At 36.3% G+C, this 27,153-nt stretch overlaps 1 protein-coding gene across 1 annotated transcript in view; it reads right to left on the bottom strand.

The window, feature by feature from the left end:
* The window catches only part of nudt14 (nudix (nucleoside diphosphate linked moiety X)-type motif 14), a 78,671-nt gene that overhangs the window by 20,315 nt on the left and 31,203 nt on the right, over window positions 1–27,153 (bottom strand). Inside the window, exons 2-3 of the mRNA XM_056481175.1 lie at window positions 21,353–21,396; window positions 10,213–10,277 (exon numbers count right to left, since the gene is read on the bottom strand). Of these exons, the coding sequence (XP_056337150.1) occupies window positions 10,213–10,277; window positions 21,353–21,396 (109 nt within the window). The remainder of the gene's footprint in view (window positions 1–10,212; window positions 10,278–21,352; window positions 21,397–27,153) is intronic.

The following is a 27,153-nucleotide window of genomic DNA, read 5'->3' as shown; positions in this document are numbered from 1 at the left end:
ATACATAGCTTATTCTTTTGTCTTTCAACGTGTAATCTAAAAACATGACGTTTCTATTTAGAAGGCCACTAGATTATCTCTCAAAAAAAGTTAGGAGAAAATGCAACACATTTGTGAGAAAAAAAACTACCAAAAATAACTTTTTGTTTGTTCTAATCCATCATCTTTCTAAACATGGACAGCAGTTATGAAATGTTATCTGATATCTGTTGTGTATCAGATGTTTTTAAAAGGTTCACTGTAAAAATCTGCAGCAGAACAAAAGATATTTCTTCATCTCTTTCAAACAGAGATAACGGAGGGATCTGGGTGTTATATAACACTTTGTAACAATATACAGTTCAATCGAAGAAGAATGTGTGAGAGTTTTGCGCGTATCTTTGTAAAACATACTATGTGTCAAGATGTTGTTCAGTTGTCAAATGATGCAACGAAATCAAAGACAGTCAAATATTACAAGGGTGCTTTAGGGAAGTTTAGCATGAATCTAGTCCACAGAGGCACCAGGATGGTGGACAGCTTATGTTACAAGGAACATCTTATATAAAGGAGACACCAACAAAAAAAACAATACATTTAGGGACAAACTTTACAAAGAAGCTTTATTTACACTGAAATTCATTTGAAACGGGATGCATTATTGCAATTCTAATTTTAGGAAGCAAAATAAGTTAAATGGATTGAAATTTAAAGATTAACTGCTATTTTAATTTTCCTATTTATACATTGAAGAGATTCGTGATTAACAATCACCTGTGGTCATGAAACAAGGCATATGAAATATGAAATAATCATATTTATGAAAGTATAATTACCTAATAACCAGATATAATTTTATTTTGGTGGTTAGAATAATTCCTTTTGGTGGTTCACTAAATAATTTTTTAAGTAATTCATGCTGTATATTATAATGCTCGCTTTAGCCACTGTTGAATCAGCTGATAGATGTGGTCTGTGTCACTTCTCTTTGAACAGCGCTGATCATTAGAGCCATTCACAGCCATTTCTGTTGAGCGTGTGCATGTGAAAAAAATCGTCAATCATAGGTGTTTAAGAACTCCCTCTTTAGTGTTAAAAAGATTATTATTTACTTTTGTGTATTTGTTGTGCCTGTACTTGTATTTTGTTTGATACATTAAAGAGGTGTGTATACTTTGAGCAGGGAAAATTAAATGTTCACTTACAGATGTTACTACTTCAATGTGTTCCTTATGGCGCCATTCATACCGCGGCGACAGCGGTACTTGGTGCGCCAGCAGCTTTTGACCGCTGGGTGGCAGTTTAACCACAGATATTCAGCTTTGCCTTTCCACAACACTAAACAGACTTTTCTGTGCGTACCTTATGTGATCAGATGTGTTCAATTAAAGTATAATTTTGATTTAGTTTTCTTAGTAATAAACATGATCTTACCAGGGCTTAAAGTATTCCGGCACCATGCCGGATCTCCGGCGTGCGGCCGTGAGAGAAAAAAAAATAGAGCTTGCACATGCGGTTTAGTTGGGGATGCTCAAAATAACCGATTAAGCAATAACCGAAAGGGCACGTTTGTAACCGATGAATGGTATCAGTTAAACGATTAATATATGCTTTATACATTTTTAAAGTTTGGCTGCAGACGGGGCATCTGTTAAATTGTTTACTGACTGCAGCCAGTGTTTTACGCTCTGCTTATGCTCGCTCAGCGCCAATCTGGAAACATTTTGGATTCGTGGCGAACGAGAAAGGCGAATCAATAATTAGGATGAAGCTATTTGTTGGGCTTGCTTAGAAAAATAAGTGTTAAATGGACAAACACGTCGAACCTCCAGAGCTGCGGTCATGTCACCCAGCCCATGGAATGCGGAGCCAGCTCCGGTGTCATCTACTGAACGCAAATGCCCAGCTAGTCCAGCCAGGTATGGCAGAGAGGCCTTTTCAAAAATGGCCAAATACAAAAGAGAAACTGATAAATAGTAGACGTTGATGAGAAATGGAGCAGCATATTTGGTAGTTGAGAACGCGCCGCTCCGCGATGTAGAGCTGGTTTCCGAGAAATGCAGGCGGCGGAGCAAGATACCCTCTTTGCCACGGTTGCGAAAAAGTATCTGCATGCGCTTACAGGCACACGTCTCAGTGCTGCTGGAAACATTGTAATCTCAAATAAGTCTCCGCTTAAACCGAACAAAGTCAACATGTTAGTTTTTCTGGCAAAGAATTTAAAATATGAATAGAAAACAAAAGGCGGAGAGACGCAGTTTTTTTTTTCAACATCTGACTTATGTTGTTACAAGCCTAGGCTAATATTTTTGTTCTTCGTTACTATTTATATTATTATTGATTAGTATTTGTGAAGTTTCTAAAATGTAACGTTTACTGTTTCAAACAGTTAGTTATTTCTATTTAACTAGCCTTCATTATTATAGGCTGTATTGTGTTGTTTTATCAACGAAAGTTAAACAACAAACATGTTCGTTTGTACGGATATTTAGCATAATACTTTGGTCTTTTTTTATTTCTTATTTTTTACATGAAATGTAAATTAACTTAGGTAGGCTACTTGGGTACAGGGGCGTAATTTGTTGGTATATACCGAGGAATGCTTAGACAGTGAATATTGTCATCATTATTTAAAAAATTATAAATAAATAAATAAATAAATAAATAAATAAACCTTACGGAAAGGATGAAATAAAGGAAAAGCATGCTGTTAATCATTCTTCATAATCTGATTCGTAGCTATACATGCAATAAACTTATATTGCGCCGACAAGAACAAGCTCTAAAAGGTAAAGTCTAAAGCCAGAGGAGTTATTGATATTAATGTTAGTTGTTAATATGATCGTAAACACTGCGTTGTATAATTAACGCCGTCATTGTGTCGTGTCTGCGATTTTATTTTCTCGTTGAAGAACAGAAAATTCATGTTATCGCCGTCTTCCCAGCCAGGTTTTTCAACATCTGACTTATGTTGTTACAAGCCTAGGCTAATATTTTTGTTCTACGTTACTATTTATATTATTATTGATTAGTATTTGTGAAGTTTCTAAAATGTAACGTTTACTGTTTCAAGCAGTTAAAGTTATTTCTATTTAACTAGCCTACATTATTATAGGCTGTATTGTGTTGTTTTATCAGCGAAAGTTAAACAACAAACATGTTCGTTTGTACGGATATTTAGCAGAACACTTTGGTCTTTTTTGATTTCTTATTTTTTACATGAAATGTAAATTAACTTAGGTAGGCTACTTGGGTACAGGGGCAATTTGTTGGTAGTATACCGAGGAATGCTTAGACAGTGAATATTGTCATCATTATTTAAAAAAATTATAAATAAATAAATAAATAAATAAAACACCTTACGGAAAGGATGAAATAAAGGATAAGCATGCTCTTAATCATTCTTCATAATCTGATTCGTAGCTATACATGCAATAAACTTATATTGCGCCGACAAGAACAAGCTCTAAAAGGTAAAGTCTAAAGCCAGAGGAGTTATTGATATTAATGTTAGTTGTTAATATGATCGTAAACACTGCGTTGTATAATTAACGCCGTCATTGTGTCGTGTCTGCGATTTTTTTTTCTCGTTGAAGAACAGAAAATTCATGTTATCGCCGTCTTCCCAGCCAGGTTTTCATGCACAGTTTCCGTTTTTGTTTCTTCTCAAACAATAAAGTTTCGCTATAGCAGGCCCGGCGGCAGGATATCATAAATGAGGGCGCAAGGGCGATATTTTTATATGACGTGCTAAAATTGAAAAATGAAATTTACATTAAGAGCTTTATTAGTGAAAAGCTGCCGAGCGCAACGAAATGGGCTATAAGCTATATTTGCTCTTATGTGCTGAAATACTTAACACTTTTCTTAAGACCACAGAATAATATGCAACATCTAAATGTCATATAGCCAATAAGGAAAAATTAACATGTTTCAGGTCTCTCCAGTGCATTTGGACTGAATATTTGACTGTGTCTTACTGGATGTCTCCAGTAACTCTATAAACATAGAGGCACAAGCAGACTGTAGAATTCATTCATTAATTCTTTCTTTTATTTATTTATTGTCAACCAAATATATATATAAATTAATATGTGTGTGTGTGTGTGTGTGTGTGTGTGTGTGTGTGTGTGTGTGTGTGTGTGTGTGCGTGTGCGTGTGCGTGTGTGTGTGTGTGTGTGTGTGTGTGTGTGTGTGTGTGTGTGATTGCAGCAGACTGAAGAAGTTGTGCATTGGGTGGGTGGCATCTGCAGTTATGCAGAGGGCTCTACGGGTAAGACGTGTGCTGTAAATGTCCTGAAGGGAGGGGAGAGAGACACCAACGATCTTCTCAGCTGTTCTCACTATGCACTGAAGTGTTTTCCTGCAGAAAATCCAAGGTTCCATACCACACAGTGATGCAGCTGGTCAGGATGCTCTCAATAGTGCCTCTGTAGAAGGTGTACATGATTGGGGCTGGTGCTCTTGCTCTTTTGAGTGGCAGCCTGTTTGAACATATCCCAGTCTGTGGTATTGAAGCAGTCTTGTAAAGCCTCTGAAGAACCTTCTGGCCACACTTGTATCTCCTTGCAAACCGTTTTGGTGACTTTAACTATCGGTCTGTAAGCAGGCATTAGCATGACAGTTAAGTGGTCCACCAAGGTGGGGGAGGAGGAAGGCTTTGTAAGCTCCTCTCTGTGTGGTGTAAACACAAAAGCGCAACAGTCCTTTACAGTCCTATGTGATGAACGAAGTAGACGGATGTAGTCCAGTTTGTTGTCTAGCGAGCGTACGTTCGCTAGAATGATGGAGGGGATTGCGGGTTTGTGGGGGTTAGCCGCTAGCCTTGTTCGGATACCCCCGCGCTTACCCCTCTTCTGCTTCCTCTCGCGCCGCTTGAAGCGCCTCCATTGTGGGCGAGGTGGTGAGGTGGGGGTCGGAGGATGGGTACGCATCCGGAGCAAGCCGAAATCTTGCAGCTCATCAGTGTCCGCGGAGTTTAACTTGTGAAGTTTGTTTCTACCGATGTCGAGCAGAAATGTTCGACTATATGCGCGCTTAAGGACAGATAAACGTGACGTTGACGCACAATAACACGGCGACGTACAAGACGAGGAACACAAAAACACATTAATAACATATTAATAAATAATACCAAGTTTTAACACATCTGCTACATTCCAGTGGAGCCTCCGTTGCGCTCTACCACAGCTGGCAAAACTTTCTGAAGGTGGTTTAAGCACCAAATAAGTGTTTTAAATTATGTTAGTCTCCTTATTTCTTTCCGTTTTATTTTAAATATTATAAATGTTTAAAGTTTTAGGTAAAGACGTCAAAATATGCCCACACATGCAAGCTAAACTAGATCATATCTGAGTCATCATGCTTTATTACCCAACCAAAATCAGCGAGGAAAAAATAAATGTTTTAAATTAAATTATATTTAAATGTTAAATTTGTTTTACGCAGCATATGTTTTACGCAGAGGATGCCAGGAGGGCCAGCTGGGGCTTCGGGACGGAGTGAAAGGAGAGGCAGGACTTTGCCCCGAGTCTGGGAAAGATGGCTTGCCGTCATTACACTAGTTTTCCGATGGCACACGATGGCACACGAGTTACATGCGCCAAACACATGAACAAATAAATTAATAAATAAGGGAAAGAAAACATCTAGCCTTATAGGCTGAGTTCTTTTTGATTATAATCGCCGTTAAGTTTCTGTTTTAAATGTAAGGCTGTTGCAAAAAATAATAAAATTGCTTAAAATAATACAATTTTAATTTATAAGTGACTTTGCTGCGTCCCCCTTGATGTTTCAATAACGCATAATAATCTATACACCAAATTAAAGACACTTAAATAGACATGATTTCGGCCTCACTGATGCCCATTAACTCCTGACAGACAAGCTTTTGGTTATGAGAAGGGGGAAGGGGTCTCCACTATTAAGTGTTTTTCACAAACATGAATACACAAAATCCAAAACTCCTATAGGACGGATGGCGTAACAAAACCTATGCGTTTAAAAACGAAACCGCATTAAATATGGGGCCTTATGAAAATGAATGTTTCTATCTTTTGAACGGTGACGGCATAATATCATGGAATTACTTTCAATAGCAAAATAAAAAACATCTCAAGGAAGAACGGACAAAGGAAAGTTTCACTTCTATCACTCTTTAAAAGTTTTAGTTTGGGTCATTGTAAATGCTCAGTCTCGTTATGAGCTGATCTTCATTTCTCTGTGTTGGTGGAATAAAGCAGGCGAGTCAGCCGCACCAATTTATGAGCAGACAGAGCAGGATTCTCATGATGACCACCGGCGCAATACTGCTCTTTGTTATGAGCTGTAGTTTCAGTGTAAACTTAGTAAAGGTGAGTTTCTTTGGCAATGATGTGTACAGTGTTAGATTTTATATTTAGCGGACATTTGCGCTGAACACGCGGTGAATGCAACGCATCAAGATTCGGGCACCTTCTCCGAAAACACTCGATTGATCTCAGCTGGCGGATCAACATTTACCTCATGTTATGATCGCTGTCATCTGCGCCATTATTATTATTATAACTTTAGGGGAGGTTTGCAAACCTGTGCACTTTTCACTCTTCAGTCGTTTGTATTTCCTGCAGTAACAAAAGCTCCCTGTTCATTATATTCAGACACACAAATGCTCCCAAATATATTATAAGGGGGCATAGATTAAATTTCGGGCGCTCATGCGACCAAAATGGTTGCAATTTCGAGCCCTGTAGTATAAGGACATGTATTCAGACCACAACTGAACGTTTGAAGAAAATTGAATGCCTTATTATTTAGAATTAGCTATTATTGATGTAAATGCAGCCGTTCAAGGTGCATAATTGATTTATTACGGTACTGACAGTATTAGAAAATCCATGTCGTGGCGCAATGTCACACCGGTGATGACTATGACACCGGTGTACCGCCCACCCCTACTACCTGTTATTTAAAATATCTATATTACGCTCCAAGCATTCGCCAAAAAGAAAATATTTCTAAGTAAAAACACAAAACATAGCTGAATAGAGTGTTGCCTGCTTTAGAGGATGGGTTAGTAATTATATTATAACTGGTTATGTTCAGGTCAATGAAATAATACCTTTAATAAATAAAATATGTTCGTAAGAACGTGGTGGGCCAGTGATTCCGTCGCTGTCATCAGTGGTTTAATGAGCTCAGGAGAATTCTGCTTTGCATTTTTCTATGCATTACTAACATCACTAAACCAGACATTTGTTTTATAAGTTAACCAAATATTCGCAGAGATTCAGCAGTTTTTTTTCTGACGCGTTTGCCAGTCATGCCAGTCAGTGAAAAAAAAGTAACCGTGGCCCTGTTTGCAGGTATTAATATTCGTTTTTTCGTCAATCTGATGCAATTTTTATTATTTATACAGGACGTTAAAATGCAATTAAAAGTTTCAAATCAATTAAACTCAATTTATAAAAAGGCTAGCCTATTTTATGCATTAAATATAACTAATTTCCTTTATTTCTGATTAGACCATGCATTTTAGACTATTTTACAATTGTAATATGTGCATATGCTTTTTTTTAAAATAACATTCGTTTAACAAATATTTTAGCACATCGAAAGTAATTAAGTGACCTGTTTTTTTTTTATTAAAACCTTTATGCAAAAGGATCAGAGGATAAATTATCGTAGGATAAACGTATCTTATGGAAAAACACCAATTGACGGGCTCTGCTTTCGGTTTTAAAAGAATCAAGCAGCTTTAAAAAATATAATTTGCTGAAGAGAAATGACAGGAAAAAAAGAAAGAAAAAGATAAAATATATAGGGACTGTTAAAAGAACATTTTTCTTTAATATATTCTTTCGACTCCGAAACATCAGCTAAGAAAGATTATGATGAATGACGGAGTATCTCTATTGCCTGCTTCAGCAGTTGTCCCGGTCCCGCTGGTTATGAACGAGGAGGCGGAGAGAATGCGCTGTTTAGTTTCGGCTTGATATATTTAAATAAAAACTAACACCGAACTGCTTTTAACGCTCAAAAAGTTAAACTAAAATGCACAATTCTTGTTGGTTGCACCCGCGGGATGCACAATGAACCAAACGCGGCATTATTTTAATTCTATATTCGTGAAGAATGAGCCATGAGATTGAGATTTTTGAAGGTGCTCTCTAGCGGCGAAGTTCCTGGCAGAGTAGCGAGTGAAAAAATGTGCATAAAGAAATTGGACAAGAGGAATAACATTTTAAATTATATAACAATCATCGTATTCTTTCTAATCCTCGCCCAGTTTTAATACAAGTTGTGTTTTTTTAATATTTGTGGCTGGGAAGTTTATTAAGAATATATTTATAATTATATATAATTAAATAAATACATAATTATATATATATATATATATATATATATATATAGAGAGAGAGAGAGAGAGAGAGAGAGAGCTGCTGTAAAGGCTATTTCTTTCCGTTCGCATCCCGTCCCTTTGCGCCCCCTGGCGGCTTTTTCACAAACTGCGGTCTTACACTAAAAACAGAGCAGCATTTATTTCAAACGGCGGCGGTATAAGCCACGGCGGTAATAGCCACTTTGAACTCTCACCTACTGTAATAGATCTGACTGTTTATATTAAAAGACGAAATTTTATTCTTGTGAAGTAAAATTAAAAATGTGGATGGAAAGCATCCATAGCATATTGAAATGAAATGATGACATGATAATCGTAACCAGTGTTGGGTAAGTTACTTTTAAAAAGTAGTCGACTACAAATTACTGATTACTACTCGTAAATTGTTATCTGATTATATTACTAATTACATAATGTAAAAAGTAATCAGATTACTAATTACTTTACTTTGAAGTTACTTTTAAAACTTATAAAATATAGCTATAAAAACACAAAATATACTGCAGCACTTTTGGTAATTTAATATTCAATGAAAAACATTACAATGGGTTGATCACAGCAACTTGACTGGGTGTCTCTTCAAATTCAGAAGATACCTTCACTCCCGATCCTGCACAACAATCCAATTTAGCCTGTTTAGGCTGAGTTGGACCGCCGTGTTTTTGGGCGCCGGTGTCTGCCTTGGTGACGAGTAGTCTTAGAATACTTTCTATTCAAATGCTTAAAGAAGTTGCTGGTTGAGTTAAAAGCAGTCGAAAGTTCTTTAGAGACTGGACATAGACTGAATTTCACATTAATATTTTTGTTTTAACGCTCAATGTAATCACAGTAATGTCTGTATTTCTACTTGAAGCAGCCGTTCTCGACAGCAGCTATTTCAGCTTATGTTCTCCAGCAATTTAAAAGCGCATGCTTATTAACTGACATTGCAGCAGAAAATGTGATTTAAGAAGCATTATTTTTTTAAATCTAAATATTATATTTGTAACGTAAGTAACGCAATTACACTGACTTTACTGACTGTAACCAAATTACACAAATGTAAAATGTAATTCGTTACATTACTGCGTTCCCCAAAAATGTTATTAGATTACCGTAAAGCATTACTGTGTAACGCGTTACACCCAACTCTGATCGTAACCAAAACGAAATGTGAGACCAGAGTAGGTTTATACCCATAACTTTCACTACTGTCCATTTATCAATTGCTGGACATCACATGAAATTAATTGTACAGGATAATTTGTAGTAGCAGCCAACTTGTTAAAGTGCCCCTATTATGGATTCTAAAAGGGTCATATTTTGGTTTTGAGAGTCCCGTCAACAAGCTGATTTAGGGTAAAAAAAAAAAACATTCATTGTCTTAAAATATGCATTTATTTTACCCCAATGAGTCTTATATTATTTGTTTAAAGATTCATTTTTCCAAACCCATCCTTTGCATGACGCTCAACTGCAGTAATTGGTCAAATGTCCCAGTCTGTTGTCAGCCCAACCAATTTTAGGAAGCAAAACATAAACGAAATTGAATTTTAACCTGAAACTAACTGCTATTTAGATTTTCCCTCAACCAGGTAGAGTTTCGTGATTGAACAATTCAAATACTTTTAAAGGAATACTCCTCAATTATAATTATTTCCCAATTAAGGAAATTAGATTTATAAAAACAAATAAAAGAACTTTAGAAGGTCTCATGAAAAAAGCAAGAAACAAAAACAGCTGTATAAAGCATTCACAAAATTTATGTGAAGAAAACATGACCGCAGCTAAAATCTGTGTATTTGTGTAAAAGTGTAAAAAAAAAGTGTAAAAACAACACAAAAGACATTCAGAAGGACTGTATAGGGCATTACCTGGGCGGAACTGCTTGACCAGGATGAAGCAGTGTGAGGTGGTGTTAAAAATCAGCACAGAGACACTGGAGAGAGGAAAGAAAGGGAAAAGCAATGAATATAAAACTTGAATTGGCATTTAGAGAAACGGATAAGTACTCGACAATGGCTTTGCTTTCCTATTAATGCATCCAGTCTTGCAAGAGCAACAACAAACACAACTGATTCAACATCCTGTGTAGATGAAGAGAGTAAGTGAATGCGAGTGTGTGTGTGTGTGCGTATGCGAGACAGTGAGGCACATGGACACCCTTGCTCTATCAAGCCCCAACAAATCACCCAGGATTAACACCTTGGATGTGGTCTTGGCTTTTCACTTTAGCTCGGTTTGAGACTGAACATAATGGCGAAAGAAGAAGAGAATAAATCCCTGTGTCTTAAGAATCTCTGTATAATAGGATTTATTCACTGAAGCATACTGGGATAGCCAGGCCTCGCTGGACTGAAAGCAAGCTAATAGCTCAGCGTGGCAGGAGGTCATAGGACAGAGTGTCCCAGTGCAGCACTTTCACATTTATACAGAAAATATACTTCCCCCAATCTCCAACCATTACAAAACATATACAGACATAACATCTGCCTCCAGTCATCCAGGCTGCTGGTATCAAGATCTATTAAGTGATTTCAGCGCCAAATACATGATGCAGTACATACTATGTGTTGTTAACAGAAGGTTTTTAATATTCAAGATACAGTTTTAATGCGTCTTATGCATAATCAAAACTATGAGGGATTCAATTAGAAATTGTGAGAACCATTTTTAACCATGCTTAAAAGCATGAATTATATACAGTTGAAGGCAAAATCTTTAGCCCTCTTGTGATTTTTTTTCTTTTTTATATATTTACAAAGTAATGTTTAATGAAGAAAGAACATTTTCACAGAATTTCTTCTTGAGAAAGAAGCCAATTTGGACAATTTCTTTTTGAAGTCTTATTTTTATTTTGGCTGGAATATAAACAAATTTTAGGGGCAATATTATTAGCCCTCTTAAAAATTTCCTTTCTTTGATTGGCTACAAAACAAACGTTATTTTGCCTAATTAACTTAGCTAAGCCTTTAATTGCAATTTAAGCCAAACATATGCATCTTACAAAATAAGCAGTTAAATATTATTGTCACAATCACCAGCGATCTAATCCTTGCAGATCGCTGGTAAACACACAGTTTGCTAAAGAACTACAAATCTGTGATTATATGGACTACAAATTCCATCATGCACTTCGTACACACCAGTTTCTGATTACCTTTGATTACACACGCACACACAGCCGGAGAGTCGTTATGGACAGATTACATGGATGTTTAATACAGCGCTGTTTAATCTTGTTTAACCTTTGCCTTGCCATGTTTAGCCTTTGCTTTACTCTGTTTGTATACATTGCTTTCTGCCTGTGCTGACCATTCGCCTGTTTTTTGACCACTCTTCTGGATTTGTCAGCATGTTTACCATTGCCTGCATAACCATTCTCATAATAAATCCTGCATTTGCATCCTCCACTCTGTTGTCAGCGTCCCTCACATTACAATTATGTACTGTCATCATGGCAAAGACAAAATTAATCGAAATGAGTTATAACTATTGGATTTTAAAAAAGTGTTGAAAAAAAAAATCAATAGAAATATTTGGACCCAAGAAATGGAGGAAAAACAAGTGTAAATTTGACAGGAGCACCTGTGTCAGTTTGACATGTCATCTGTGCAATATCACAACCAGGTAGAAAAAGAAAAAGGTTGAGGAGAAATTGCTAATTCCCTTCAAAGGCCAGGTGAGCAAAATAAGTACATTTTCTACCCCACTAAAGACTTCTTTCTCATTATGTAGTTAATAACAAAAAATATACTACGTGACCTTGCATCGTTTCCATGTCAATTCTCGCGCGTGTTTGGTTGTTAGAGACATAGTTTTCAGACCAAGACAAATTTGCCAGCGATTCTTCCTATTTTAGTCATGCAGTATGAGACCACCTGTCGCTGACCCATCCTACAGTGTAAACAAAGCAGCGACGAAATGCTACCCCAGATTGTCACGCAGTGTGAAAACACCTGTGACACAACTACTTTGAAAATCATGTAGTCTGAACTCAGCATAAGCTGCAATGGTTGTAGTGGCTTTGTTAATTAAATTGTGTGGTTAAAAAAAATGAATTTCCTATTATCAAAAATTAAGAACTGCAATGCACTGCTAAAACGGAAGCCACTTTTAAATAAACAAGCTTTCTGTTGGTCATCTTTTCGAATGCGTCATCAACTTAAACTATTGCCATCACATAAAATTTCAGTTTGTGTGGATTAAAATGATTAAATTCCAAATTATTATACCTGCACATTTAGAGGCCATTCACACAAAACCACTCTGTCAAATCCATTGTGATTCCTTCATCTTATCGAATGCGAACAAGCACTACACAAATATCTTTGTTCTCTGTTCTTACACCTTGAGTTTCAGTTAAAAGTAGCTAAACATTTGATTAAAAAAACAGCAGTTTATTTCCCAATCCACTGCTCTAGGGCTTTTTTCAAACCACAGTTTGCCACTAGCTTCAGATTATTACATCCAATAATACATTATATTAGCAGGATGTTTCAATGGCAATGGAGAGAGGCGGCTCTTTGAGTTGGGAAAACGGATATGTCTGTAGAAGCAGGAAGCCCAGCCCTGTCTTTCCCATGGTGAATGCATGCCAGAGATTACCACACAGCCCGAATGCTAACCAACACACACATCCACACATTTGAATAACCCACAACATGTAATCATAATGTATTAAATAAAAGAGTGTTATCCTGAATCCCATAGTCACTATGCGTTTTTACAACTCCTTGTTGTGGGCAAGAAACATTCCTTTTGGAACCATTGCATGCTGTCTTTAACAACATATGCTTTGTCATTAGGAATGTAAATCTAGTTACAAAAACATGTAAAGATTAAAATGTCTAAAGGGCAATTAACAAAGCCGGTAAATTTGATTGATCACCTATGAACACCAAACAAAAGAATTATTCAAATTTAATCAAATAAATGTTTGACAAATTAATTTTGGTGGTATCTGAATAATTGAATTAAAATGACTCTGTATTCTTCGTGCTGTATATTGTAATGCGCTGCGCATTTAAAATTAAAGTTTTTTATTTATACTCCGACAAACTAGCACTAATTTCACTATTGACTGTTTATCGATTGCTGGACTTCATGTGAAAGTAATTACATACGATTATACAATAGGTTGTTTTCACATGATGTCACTGATGATGCACGCTGGAGGGCAGAAAGTGATTCTTCTACATAGGAATCGCTATCAGAACATCAAAATGCTTTTGTTTTATGTTGTTTATAATTGTTTTAATCTGCCAAAATAAAAAATGCCAAGCAGCTTTTTTTTAGACTTCCAAAAGTTTTTGCTCATAAAAGGAAGAAAGTTCAAGAAACTGGCTGAAAAACGGAAGAAAAGGTGACATGTAATAAACATTTTTTCAATAAATCCATGTGTACAAACTTTTTTGTGGTATCTGATAGCACCAATAAAGATTATATGCAGGCCTAGCTATGTGTAGAAATATGTTCATGTGTTATATAAAATCAGATACAAACACCACCACACTTCTACAAAATCCAGGAGAATATAAATAATGCATCCTGCCATGTAATCGCTGCAATGGAATCTCCGTCTTGTTTTGCAATGATCCATGTCTTTACTGGCGTTTCGGCAGAATAAACAACTGTAAAATGGTCGTGCCCAACTGAGTCTGGTTTCTCTAAAGGTTTTTTTTTTCTTCACTTTCGCCAATTAGTGATGTTTTTTTCCCTCTCCGCTGTCGCCACTAGCTTGCATGGTTCGGGATCTGTAGAGCTGCACATCGATGGATTTGCTCTTCAGTGTTTAGACTCTCAGTAGTGATTATTAAACCACACTGAACTGAGCTAAACTGAACTGAACTTAAACACTAAAAACTGAACTACACTGTTCCAATTTACTATGACCTTTTATGTGAAGCTGCTTTGACACAATCTACATTGTAAAAGCGCTATACAAATAAAAATGAACTGAATTGAATAACATGAACAGATATGTGCAGCAGTGGTAAATGTTTGTTGATGATAAGTTCATTAAGTTCCCTCTTACAAAAATAAATAAATAATAGTGTAGACTATGCGTCCGCTCTTTTGTATGCTTGTTATTTCGAGATGTCTGGAAGATATCCGCATGGGGAAAAAACGAACATCATAATAAACTTGTTTTTGAACCACATAGTACAGTGTATAATGTGTACAACTCTTTGTTAATGAATGCTACAGAATACTGTAGTATAGTAAACTGATAAACTGTAATAAATAATGTTTGTGTAAACTGTGGTGTATTGTGATGGTGTATAATTATAGCGTCAAAAAAACTGAAGCCAACTGAATAATTTGTTTATTACTACAGTTGTACCACAGCAACAATATAATTACTACGACACTTTCATTGAAGTAACTATCTATGCTTCCAAACACTATAATATGTACTATCATATTTTTTCATTTAACATAAAAGGCCTATAGAGTATCTACTCCATACCTGCCAACATTTGTCTCTGAAAATCGACCTGAAAGGGTGCCTGATCTGTCCACTGGATGACAGCTGCTGCCATCGGAATAGTCGGCGATCCAGGGGGGCATTAAAGATTGTACCAAATAGCTGAGGACCAGGGGAAGGGGGTGACATTCCGGGAGTTTTCCAGGAGAAATTACAAAACGGGAGATGGGTCTGAAATACAGGAGACTCCCGGGAAATGATCAGGTATTGTTGGCAGGTATAATCTACTGCCTCGATGACAGGCAAATATATTTTAGTTCAGTAGAAAACTCGGCCCTCTCCATGATATAAGGATCATGCCCAACATATATGATTATTTTCTATTCATATCTCCTTTGAAATATGGCATAAATTGCAAAAACACTGACTTTCCTCTATGTCTCCCATTCAGTCTTTTACTTCCAGCCCTACATCTGAATTTCGCACGTCACCAGAACCACATCATTGAAAACAACCTATTGGTAGAAAGCAGAATATGAATATATTAGCAGTAGACATTCCAAAATGAACATGATGATTCACAAACTTTCATCATAATCTGATGTTCTGATGCTGATGTTAAGAGCTCCAATATTAGAGTACCTCCTTAATTTTCCATTAGTTTCCAATAGGAGGAAGTATAGTTCGAGCCTTACGTTTGATGTCCATCAGATAAGCTCCACCCTTTTTCTTCACCCCTGATGATTTGTGAAGAATAGACTATCCCGAATGAAGAGTGCAGTCTGGGTCATCCTTTGAAAACTGCGGCTGATGGGTCAGTGCTCTAGCATGTCGAGGCAAGTCTGAATAACATGCTCATCTCCGCTTCACATCTCCAGCCTGAAAAGTACTATCTAAGTCACGCAGGACGTGTCACACACCGTTTAACATGCTGTCCATTAGGACTGCTTAGATCTCATTTTGGGATGCAATGCAAAATGCAGAGGCCTAGTGCTGCTTTAAAAACAATCCCTCACACATCACTTCCAAATTAAAAACTGTAGATGAAAATAAATATCACAAACAAATACACACGGTCATTGTTGTACTTGTTCTGTCAAACAATCATTGCTACTAACTCCTTACCTATACCAAAGTCCAGCAGAGCTCACAACAGTGGCACTGATGACCTGAACAGATGCTTCGTTTAATGGCTTTACCTTTCAGCTTCAGATCACCTCATTCATCAATCCACCAAACAGTACAGCAAAACAATGACTCAGTCAAATGGTGAGGTCAAATATTTTAACAAGTCCACCAAGTTTGGAGACTTTATGATTTGTTTTATTTATAGTTTTTAAAATATGTTTTTGGTTGCACTTTATTGTAATGTACTATTCTTGCTGTTAACAAAGCATTGCTTATTAAAGCTTATTAATTGTTATTAGTGTAGTAGTTGGTTTTAGGTATTGGGTAAAATTACAGACGTAGAATATCTTGAAGAATATATACTTTATAGGTACTAATAAACAGCCAATATCTTCTTCTGTGTGACATCCGATTAGGTTCTCAATACATATTTGATTTCTGATTGATTCTCTTGCTTTGGTATTATTGCTGAAAACTGCTGTCCTGTGCAATATCTGTGCAAACAATGCTACATCTAGATTTAAATTTCAAAAGACCAGCACTTAATATGGAAAATTTGTAACATCATGAATGCTTCTACTGTTTGATCAATTAAGTTCTTTAAAATTTGTATACGGCGGCATGGTGGCTCAGTGGTTAGCACTGTTGCTCCACAGCAAGATGGTTGGATAAGTCAGTGGTTGATTCTGCTGTGGCAACCCCTGAAGAATAAAGGGACTAAGTCGAAGGAAAATAAATAAATAAAAATTTTGTTTAGACTCCAAGATCTGATTATAAATCTGAAAATATTAAAAAGCCTTTATTGACATGGCTATTCCTTAAAACTGCACCTATGTGTTTCAGCAAACAACTGCCTTCAACAGGGTAACAGTGATCAGGTGTTTGATCATCTGGAGTTTCTTTTGAATACTATGGTCTCATGACTCATAACCGAGGTGCCCAAAACTGGCCCACAGAAACCTTTGATTTGGCCTGCCATCCCATCTGAGAAGCGAGGGAGGATGATGGGGACTGTTTAAAGATTGTCTTTTTAAATGTAATGTAATCTTTTGTTTGCTTGTTTTATTGTTAAAAAAAGTTCATTGAAAATCATTCATTCATTTTCTTTTTGGCTTAGTCCCTTTATTAATCAGGGGTCTCCACAGCGGAATGAACCACCAACTTATCCAGCATATGTTTTACGCAGCGGATGCCCTTCCAGCTGCAACCTATCACTGGGAATCACCCATAGACACTAAATCACACATATACACTACGGATAATTTAGCTAACCCAATTCATCTGTCCCGCATGTCTTTGGACTGTAGTGGAAACCGAAGCACTCGGAGGAAACTCACGCAAACGCAGGGAGAACATGCAAACTCCACACAGAAACACCAACTGACCCAACTGAGGCTCGAACCAGCGACCTTCTTGCTGTGACGTGAGAGAGTGCTACCCACTGTGCCACTGCACCACCGCTTATTGAAATTAAATGTTTTAATTATATATTGTAAATTAATCCGATTTAGTTTAAATGTACCTGATGGATAGAGGACAATGCAGAGACTTTCAAGAGTTCACACTTAGCTGATGATTGGTTATTAAGCTTGTTTGGCATGCTGTCCTGGGAGAGAGCCCTGAGCTCATAAGATCCTCGAGCCTGGGGCTCCCTCCCGTTTGTAGGTCGAGAGGGAAGTTTGAGCTCAGGTAGATCTCGAGAACTCCCCCCGGTAGTAACTAATGAACAGATAGTGATTGCTCTAAAGAGATAACCATTAACTAGGAGCATGTCTATGGTGCCGATTTGGATTCGTTTATTAACTTAAGTTGCATGTTTTTGGACGGTGGGAGGAAACCGGGAGAAAACCCACTTGAGCACAGGGAGAACGTGTAAACTCCGCACAGAAACATCCGCTGGCTTGGTAAGGACTAGAACCAGTGATTTTCTTGCTGTGAGGCAACAGTGCTAACCACTGGGCCACCGTGCCACCCATCTAGGGAAGGAGGAGTAGGGGTGGAAGGGGGGATTCTTCAAAACGAAGATGGCTGTTATATGGAATTTAGGGTGTTTATAGTGGCTTAGGAATCGTCTGATTGATGAATCATAAATTGAATAATCTAGGGCCGGCTGCAAGCAATCATAAGCACGTGATCCTCTCGAAATTAGTTTATAAATAAACTTTACTTAGTAAGCAAATTAAGGCAAAGCACTGAATTCCACTGTTATGATTTATTGCAACAAGCAATCATTTTAAAAGTTATACTGCATTAGTTATTACAATTAGAAATGTTTTTTATTTATTTATAAATATTAGGAAATAGATTAGAAAAATTAACCATGGCAACTTTAATGTAATATAGTTATATTTACCTTCGGCCCACACCTCATATTGATATTTGGTTTTTGGCCCTTTATACGAAAAAGTTTGGGCACCCCTGCATTAGAATATCTAAACAATGATTAACTGTTCACAATGTTGTAGTTTCTCACAATTAATGAAAATAAAATGAAACCCTCAACAAACCCTTGACAACAAACCTCATTGAAACCCCTGAACATGAGCCTCTCCAGCTCTGCTTCGGTTTGTTCTTGCACCTTGTCCAGAACCGGTTTGACATAATGGCACTATTTACACCTGTTATTAAGATGGATTCAGGATGATCACATCACAAAAAGACAAGAAACACACATTTTTGTTTATACCCAGTGCTGTAATTCATCTTTCTCATACATTTCCAACCAGTTTCCCGTTTTTCAAAGTGATAATATATCATGGTTTCCGCTACATTCAGTCTTGCATGGCGGGGCGCCACGCTAACATTCATCCCGCCACAGCTACATTACAGCTTCTCATTCAAAATCAAAACATTTTATTTTTTTAATAGCGGGTGATAATCGCACCAAAATGTATTAAAGTGTAAGTAAATTGTAACAGCGCTAACTTTTCTGTAACCATAGTAGTGCTGTGCGTCATTTGTTTAACCCTTTAAGGTTACGTGCTGACTGACTGACTGACAGGTGCGTGATGCGTGAGGCCAGCAAACACGACGTTTAGCCTAGCCGTTTCACTTTACTTCAGGACGCATTAATACCACTCTGTAGGTCTATTGGAGACATTCATAAATATTCCTAGCAAATCTAATAAATGCTGGAGACATTCTTGTAACACAAACGAACTAAATCGCACTTCAGCAGCGTTTATTTGAGAGCGCACAAGAAGATCTGCGCGCTCTTGAAGCTGGAAAATTTGAGGGGGCGTGCAAGAAGTTTTGTGCACGAGCAGAAGAAATCGGCACACAAGCAAAGAGATTCACATGCTGTAGGCTATTATATAAATGCGATCTCAACTTCTAATACTGCGCTCATGACATTTGTCATTGAAATAACGCCACAGGTAGTTAGTAGATCTCTGTAAAAAAAAAGGCCTGCCGCCACAACTGGAAAAGAGGAAACACTGTATTTGTCAGGTATTTGTGTATACATATGTAGGCATGGGATGATAACCGTGTTCAAGTTATACCGCGGTTTTAAAAGTTTTAAGGTCAGGTAAAAAAGTTTTAAAACTGCCCAAATTTTCCTAAAGTATGTGTAAGATTGTTTATTTACGTTTTTTTATTTTATTTTTTTTATAGTTTTTTAGGACAACAGAATCTCCAGCAGAAAAGATATCTAAAAATGCAGTTTAAAATTGTAAAGAAATCTGTGTTTTTGATACTAATGAAAACAGCAGAAGTCAATGATTCATTTGAATTATTTCGCCTGACATGTTTCCTGTTACAAAATATCTTAAATGTTTTTCGAAATAAAATATATTGTGTTCAAAGGGGAAAATTTGTTGTTTTTTTTACTCTGACATTTAAAAAGAATATATTTTAGAGAAGTAATCCCATACTGTGATATTTTTATCCAAGGTTATCATATACTGGCCCATGCCTATACTGTACATATGCATTACGAAATCATGTTAAAAAAAGAGAAAGAGAGAATTTAGTTTCTTTAGTGAATTTAGTTTTGTGTTTGAATCAGGACTTTTAAGAGAACATTGTGGTTTTTATGTTTCATCTTCGAAACAAATTTATCTTTAAACACTGCAAAGTTTAAAGACTGTCTAACTAATGCGCTTCAACAACACATCCCATAAGGTTTATGAATTAGGTCAGCAGGCAGAAAGGAAGTGGGGTTTTGGTGCAACTGTAATGCATTCAACTACATCAGAATTTACACCATGAAAACTATTGAGTAAATGCAATTTCGACTACCTCTTGCAAAAGTGGACATACATAAACATTTTAAAAACCATCTATTTAGTGTTGAGTGGTTAGATTGACAAAAGACTGGGTCAAAAACATGAATTTTTGTGGCGTGTTCCAAACAGGATAAATTCACTTCTGAATGGAAGTGATTATCTGAATAATCCTGATAATCATCATATTAAAATAAAACATAATTGGTCCAAATTAAAAAGCTTTTATGCTCCGATTGGTAGTATTTTCCCACCTTTTGAATTTACAGTAGTCAAAAAACTACTTCTCATGTTGTGAATGTTTAATTTCTGTCAGCTTGTAACACCATGTTCTGTTTTTGGTTCATAGACTATTTTCTCACAGGCATGGTCCAGACGTTCCTCAATGAAGAACAAAGGTCTTCTTAAGAAACCTAATATCTGAACATGCTGTAACTTTTATATCATCGGCCAGAGACTTTGTAGCTACTTTGTTCCACCAGGTCTTCTTACAGAGTATGATTGAATCTCCAGACTGCTTTATGAGAAAATAAAAATCTCTGCAGATATTGACGCATATGCCACAGAGGGACTCAATCCTCACCGATAGCTTTAATGAACCCTTTATGAAAGGTCAACTGTGATCTCAGGGCAGCAGTTGACAATTGGAGAGGTACAAAGAGGCGCTCTTAGGTGTGTAATGACCCAAGGAATGCTCTGGGTCGGTGGGAAGAGGTTGTGTGGGAAACATAACAGAAGTTTAACTGCTTCTGCCTCTTTGGGACACTTGAAGCCTAGTCAGGGATCAGTGACTGCAATGAAGACAGGTAGAGGTCTTAAAATGTTTACCTGAATGCGCTAAATACAGAGTTTTGCATGAAGTGAGAAAAAAAAAAGAGATTTTTCATGACAAATTTCTATGAAGATGTGAGCGTGTAAAAGGCGGAATTGAAAAGAGATCAAGATGCCACAATGACTTTCTGGGCAGGGGAGAACATCCTATTGTTGTGCCATCGTGAGACATTCTAACTCCCAAAAGCCTCTAATCCTCCAAGGTTTATTCTTGCCATGAAGTATTATGTTGAATGACTGACACTTTTTGAGAATATGGCAGGCAAACAGGAAATCCACATGCAAATTTCTCATTAAAGCCCTCATAGAAGCCTTAAATTTGAGTTTAGTATTACTTGAAAAATAGATGCATGAACTTTATAGACAAATAAACAAATTAAATAAAAGACATGTCCTTACCTATCATGAGTTTGCATAAAGTCCCAGGACTTCTTTGTTCCATTCTGTAAAAAAAAAAGCAAAATTAAAAAGACATGTAATGTTTGAAATAGCAAAATCAATGTATAAAATCCATGTCCAAAGGTGACATGCAAAAGAATCTCAGTTCAACTGTATGAGTGGCTCTTTAGAATTTTTTTGTTTTGTTTCATATAATATTAGAGTTGTTTCTACACCATAATTTCAGGGTCCTTGAGACATATTTGCTCTCCTTTAGAAGATGAACTGTCTAGAGAAATTGTATTTTCCAAGCTTAGACAAGGGCTGATGTTTTAAATAATGCAAATGTAAGTACTAATGTAGTTGCCAAGCAACCAGACATCTCATTCATCCAGAAATCACATAAAAAGCAAATATTCACAGATCCAACAAGCAAAAACCATTTGGTAAAATGGTTTTAAAGGTTTTGTTGTTTAATAATGGATAAAATAATAATAATAATTAGGGCTGGGTGATTAATCGAAAAGTAATTGAAATCGACGTTGAGAATCTATAATCGAGCTAATTTTTCCAGGTCAATTTTTTTTAATTACTTTTCCTAGTTTTTTTTTTTTACTGTTGTTTTAGGCAATATGGGTTTTAATTTCAGTTGTTCAACTTTGATTTTCAATAAATAATTATATATAGTAGATAATGTGCGTTTCTTTCAATTATTTTAAAATCAATACTGTAAAACCCAAAAAGGTAGGGTAACTCAAACCATTTGAGGAAACCGATTGCAACAAACCATTTAAGTTTAAAAACTAATCCTAATAAGTACTGTGAACTTAATCTTATTGAGGAAACGAAGAAATCTGAGCACAGTAAAACCCAATAAATGAAGAGAACTCAAACCAACTGAGTACTGCAAAACCCAGTAAGTTAAAGCAACTCAAACCGTTTGAGGAAACCGGTTGCAACAAACCATTTGAGTAATAAAAACTAATCTATATGAGCACTGTGAACTTACTCCATTTAAGTTGTAGTAATGAGGTATTTAATTAACTCAATACCTTCAACACTGAGTTCAAAACTCTTTTCAAATGAGTAGAATTAACTTTCAGTGCATTTTGAGTTAACTACACTCATTTCATTTGATAAAGTTGACTGTTGGGCTTTACAGTGCAGTAATGCAGTCATTGTAATGCACGCTTCATTCAGAAATCTCAGTGAACTATGAGGGCAAAAATATAAAATAAATAAATAAAATAATCCTTCATTAACTGTAACTGAGTTAAAATGTTTAATTAGTCGAGATTTAGATTTTAGGCCAAATCGCCCAGCCCTAATAATAATAATAATAATTATTATTAATATTCATTTTTCCTTCAGCTTAGTGCCTTTATTAATCAGGGGTCGCCACAGCGGAATGAACCGCCAACTTATCCAGCATATGTTTTACACAGTGGATGCCCTTCCAGCTGCAACCCAATACTGGGAAACACTCATAAACTCTCGTTCACACACGGACAATTTAGTTTATTCAATTCACCTATAGAGCATGCAAACTCCACACAGAAATGCCTATTGACCCAGCAGGGACTCGAACCAGCAACCTTCTTGCTGTGAGACGACAGTGCTAACCACTGAGCTACCTTGTCATCACATTCATTCATTCATTTATTTTCTTTTCGTCTTAGTCCCTTTATTAATCAGGGGTCACCACAGCGGAATAAACCACCAACTTATCCAGCATATGTTTTACGCAGCGGATGCCCTTCCAGCTGCACCCCAGTATAGGAAAATTTCATCACATAATGATAATTGTTATTATTACTAATACTACTATTACTACTGTTGAACTTAAACAATAACACTACTCTTGAACAAAATAACAATCACACTTTTAATCTTCATATTTAATCTTAATTAATAAATCATTAAATAGCAACTTCTTCTCAAGCTCGACTTGTAGATTTGTGCATACGATTAGTCAAAACACAATAAGACAGGGTGTGTAGCTCTAAAAACCTTAGCAAGAACAGCCAGAGCTCAGGTTTTGAGTACAGTGCATGTACAGTACTAAGTACATTGCTCACTCTTTTATATAAACCTTTAACACTTTTGATCTCTACAATGCCTGAAGACAGGGATTTCTGTGAAGCATCAATCTCACAAGAACGGACATGTTTCTTGAAAAGATTGCTGGTGTTACTCAAGATGATTGGGGATCGGCCCAATGTGTGTGTGTCTGTGTTTGTGCTTGAACTCTACTTGTGCTTTTCCTACTTACACTTGTAAAATGCATCGTCTTTTCTTTATACCATGTATTGGGATGAATTATTTGGAACTCACACATTTTTGGAAAGTCATTTCAACTAGCTGAATAGTAAATGAAAGATTATACATCATGTAGAATGCCTGGCATAAAAGTTTAACACAAAATGTCACATTTTCTCAAAGGAAAGTGTTACAGGGATATTCACAGTATAGCCTCGATCTTCAAGAATTTGCACGCAATAGTTGTCTTACCACACACACAAGATCAGGACCATGTATTATAGTTGAGAACAAGTAGCTTATAACATTTATAATAGGAAGGTTTTGGAAATGAGTAATTTTCTTTTCATGGGCGCTTGATGCTTACACCCACAGTATCTATTCATCCAATACAAAAGAGTGAATTACTGTAGGAGATCTGTCTGAACTTTAAAATTAGCCATGGCTCAGCATAATCGGTATCTTGTGGCGTTTCTTGTGCTTTTATTATATAAATAAAAAGTATACAACATTGTTATGCATCAGATTTTATATTTTTGTTATTGTGATTACCATACTTCATGTGGAAAATCATATAATTTCCCAGAGATGGGTTGCGGCTGGAAGGGCATCCGCTGCGTAAAAAACAAGCTGGATAAGTTGGCGGTTCATTCCGCTGTGGCTACCCCTGATTAATAAAGGGACTAAGCCGAAAAGAAAATAAATGAATGAATGTATGTTTGTGAATGGATGTGTGTGGATGTTTCCCAGTGATGGGTTGCAGCTGGAAGGGCATCCGCTGCGTAAAACATTTGCTGGATAAGTTTACTAAAACCCCAGAATAATAAAAGGATTAAGCCAAAAAAGAAAATGAATAAACAAATGAATGAATGAATGAATGAATGAATGAATGAATGAATGTTTAGAAATGTGTTGAAAAAAATCTTCTCTCCGTTAAACAGAAATTGGGGGAAAAAATAATCAGAGGGGCTAATAATTCAGGGTGGGCTAATAATTTTTAATTCAACTGTATATTGTCCATTTTATCCCCGGTTCTTTTTTCCTGAATTTTTCAGAAAAGCCAATTTTTCTAAACATAGCACATACTGTACTATTCCGAAACCGTGACCCTAAAACCGTGAGACATACCGAACTGTGAGTAGATTGAACCGTTTTCACTGAACCACACTGCATGCACCCACACAAACTTGGAAATCACATCCCAACTGTGTAACTTGGGACAATTCTGTGATACTTTCTTATCTATTTTACCACTTACCTATTTTCTTTAAATAGCTTAATCCTGGTCACAATTAACTGCCATTTTATGGACAAGTACTATCTTGAAATTATAAAAATAAACTCCTTTCATGGTCTAAAAAAAAAAGATATCCATAATTTTGCACATTTATACTTAATGACCTAATCTGTTTGTGAGGTATCCCTTTGAACCCACTGTCACAATTGTTTGTGTGTGTGTGTGTGTGTGTGTGTGTGTGTGTGTGTGTGTGTGTGTGTGTGTGTGTGTGTGTGTGTGTGTGTGTGTGTGTGTGTGTGTATGTGTAGTTGATTATAAGCTTCACACTCTTATAAATTCTAAATGCTGCATGCCTGGTTAGCAAATAAACTGGATGTTCCGTTTCAAGCACAAAGCCAGAAATAATCCAAGGCTTCATTACACTTCTGAATGAATAGACACCGTGCTATTTAAAAAATGCAGCACCTTTTCCAGTTGAACAGCTTAAGTGTGACCTACCTAATCATGGTTGCAGGTCTGATCTGTTAATAAGAAGCAAAGCTCCATTAATGGAAACAGTCATCAGTTACCTGAGGCACCAGTGTAAAACGAGAGTGTGGAAAGTGAACCTGCATACCAAGCATGGTCAGTGGATCGGACGGGGTCATGTTTGCTTTGGGCAATGCTGCTTTTCGTGCTAATGACCTGTATCTTTTGGCTCCAAAACGTGGCTGTTTTGGAGGGAGGACTGAGAAAGCGGAACAAACTTCAGTCTCGTAGCTCTGTATGGTGTCAGAATTGCTCCATTAATCCAAGAGCAGCTAGTTAAATGCCTGAAAGGTCTTTGTAATCTTTGTGCTCAAGCCGCTTTGCTACATGTTTAGAAAATATCACATCCTTTTGATTAAGGAATTTCCAGTCATCTTTGATTATGTTTACAGACTAGAATGGATCAGATTCACTAATGACTGTTAAACACACTCAAATAAAAAAAGTGTTGCTTGTTTGTACAAACTGCTTATTTAAAATGAGCTGAAATAACACAATTATTGAGATTTTGTTGGGACAACTACATTTTTTATGTTTAATCCACTTAAATCTGTAAACTTAATTCATTTGTGTTGGGACAATATGAATGATTTGTGTGAAACACTGCATTTTATAAGTGCAGTTTGATTAGTTCACTTGAAAGAATCGAATCGCAAATAAATTGTTTGCTAACAAAGAAGTTGCATCTTGCCGATGAAATATTAAGTAGCAGGCTACAAACAACGTGTGTTAAATTTTTTTCTGAACTAATATTATTTTTAAACTATATTTTATGATGCACCAAGAGCATTTAATTTGTTTCTTCTTTTTAAATCCTTCACCGTATTTTTTAATTTTCACTAAATTTTCATGGACTTCAAAATTAAAATGTTGTTTGAATATCTGAATACAGCTATTGCTTTTAAACAAAACTGGCTGTTTTATTCTAGCTTTATGCTTTCTGTTTGCATTTTTATAAACTACTACATTTACTGCTTAATCAATCAATTTTCATTTCAGATTGGATCCTTTTAACATTTAAAAAGGCCAAACCTTTTATTTTTGTTGAACAAACTGTATTTTGTGTCATAAATCATAAGATGTATACGTTTGCACAAGCATTTCATTGTTTTTTTTTCCAGGGTGGAATTTTATAATTGTGACAAACATAATTTTATTAATAAAATATTGTTGTCATTTTGCTGATCATGTATTGTACACTTGTGTTATGTAGGTTACTTTAAAAATATATATACATTTCTAATTACATCATTACAATTGTGTTTTGTCTGAAAAGTAACTTAGGCCCAATCCCAATTCTACCGCTTAGCCTTTCCCCTTACCCTTATTGGTGTCCCAATTCTCTTTAGCTTTGAAGGCGTAGGGCTAAAGGCAAGGGCTAGATACCGTTGGCTAGATTGAATCCAATGGGTAAGAAAATTTCCCAGAATACACCATTTACAATGACAGCATAGCTGCACCCGGAAATAAGGAGATCCACAACTTAGTATTTTTTTGTCATTATTATGAATTTTTACAACAAAAAGGCATGTTTTAATACATTTATAACCGCATTTGAGGTTTACAGTCATGCTTTAAAAAGAAATTGCTAAAATAAAAACAGCAGAATTTCACTTTCTATAATCCATAATAATAACTCCTGTATAGTAATACCACAACATTCTGTCACTCGATGACACTGGAATACTCTGTCAGAAAAGTCTAGTGGCTGGGACTTACCTTTTTACAGTGTCTTCTATAATGTTAATGTTGTTTTTGTGTTTTTACATAGATGAATATGGCCACGGTGTAAATGCAC

Source organism: Danio aesculapii, chromosome 20, assembly GCF_903798145.1.
Source record: "Danio aesculapii chromosome 20, fDanAes4.1, whole genome shotgun sequence".
Lineage (NCBI taxonomy): Eukaryota > Metazoa > Chordata > Actinopteri > Cypriniformes > Danionidae > Danio > Danio aesculapii.
Note: the sequence above shows the minus strand (reverse complement) of the source record. Positions and strands in the feature narration are given on the sequence as shown.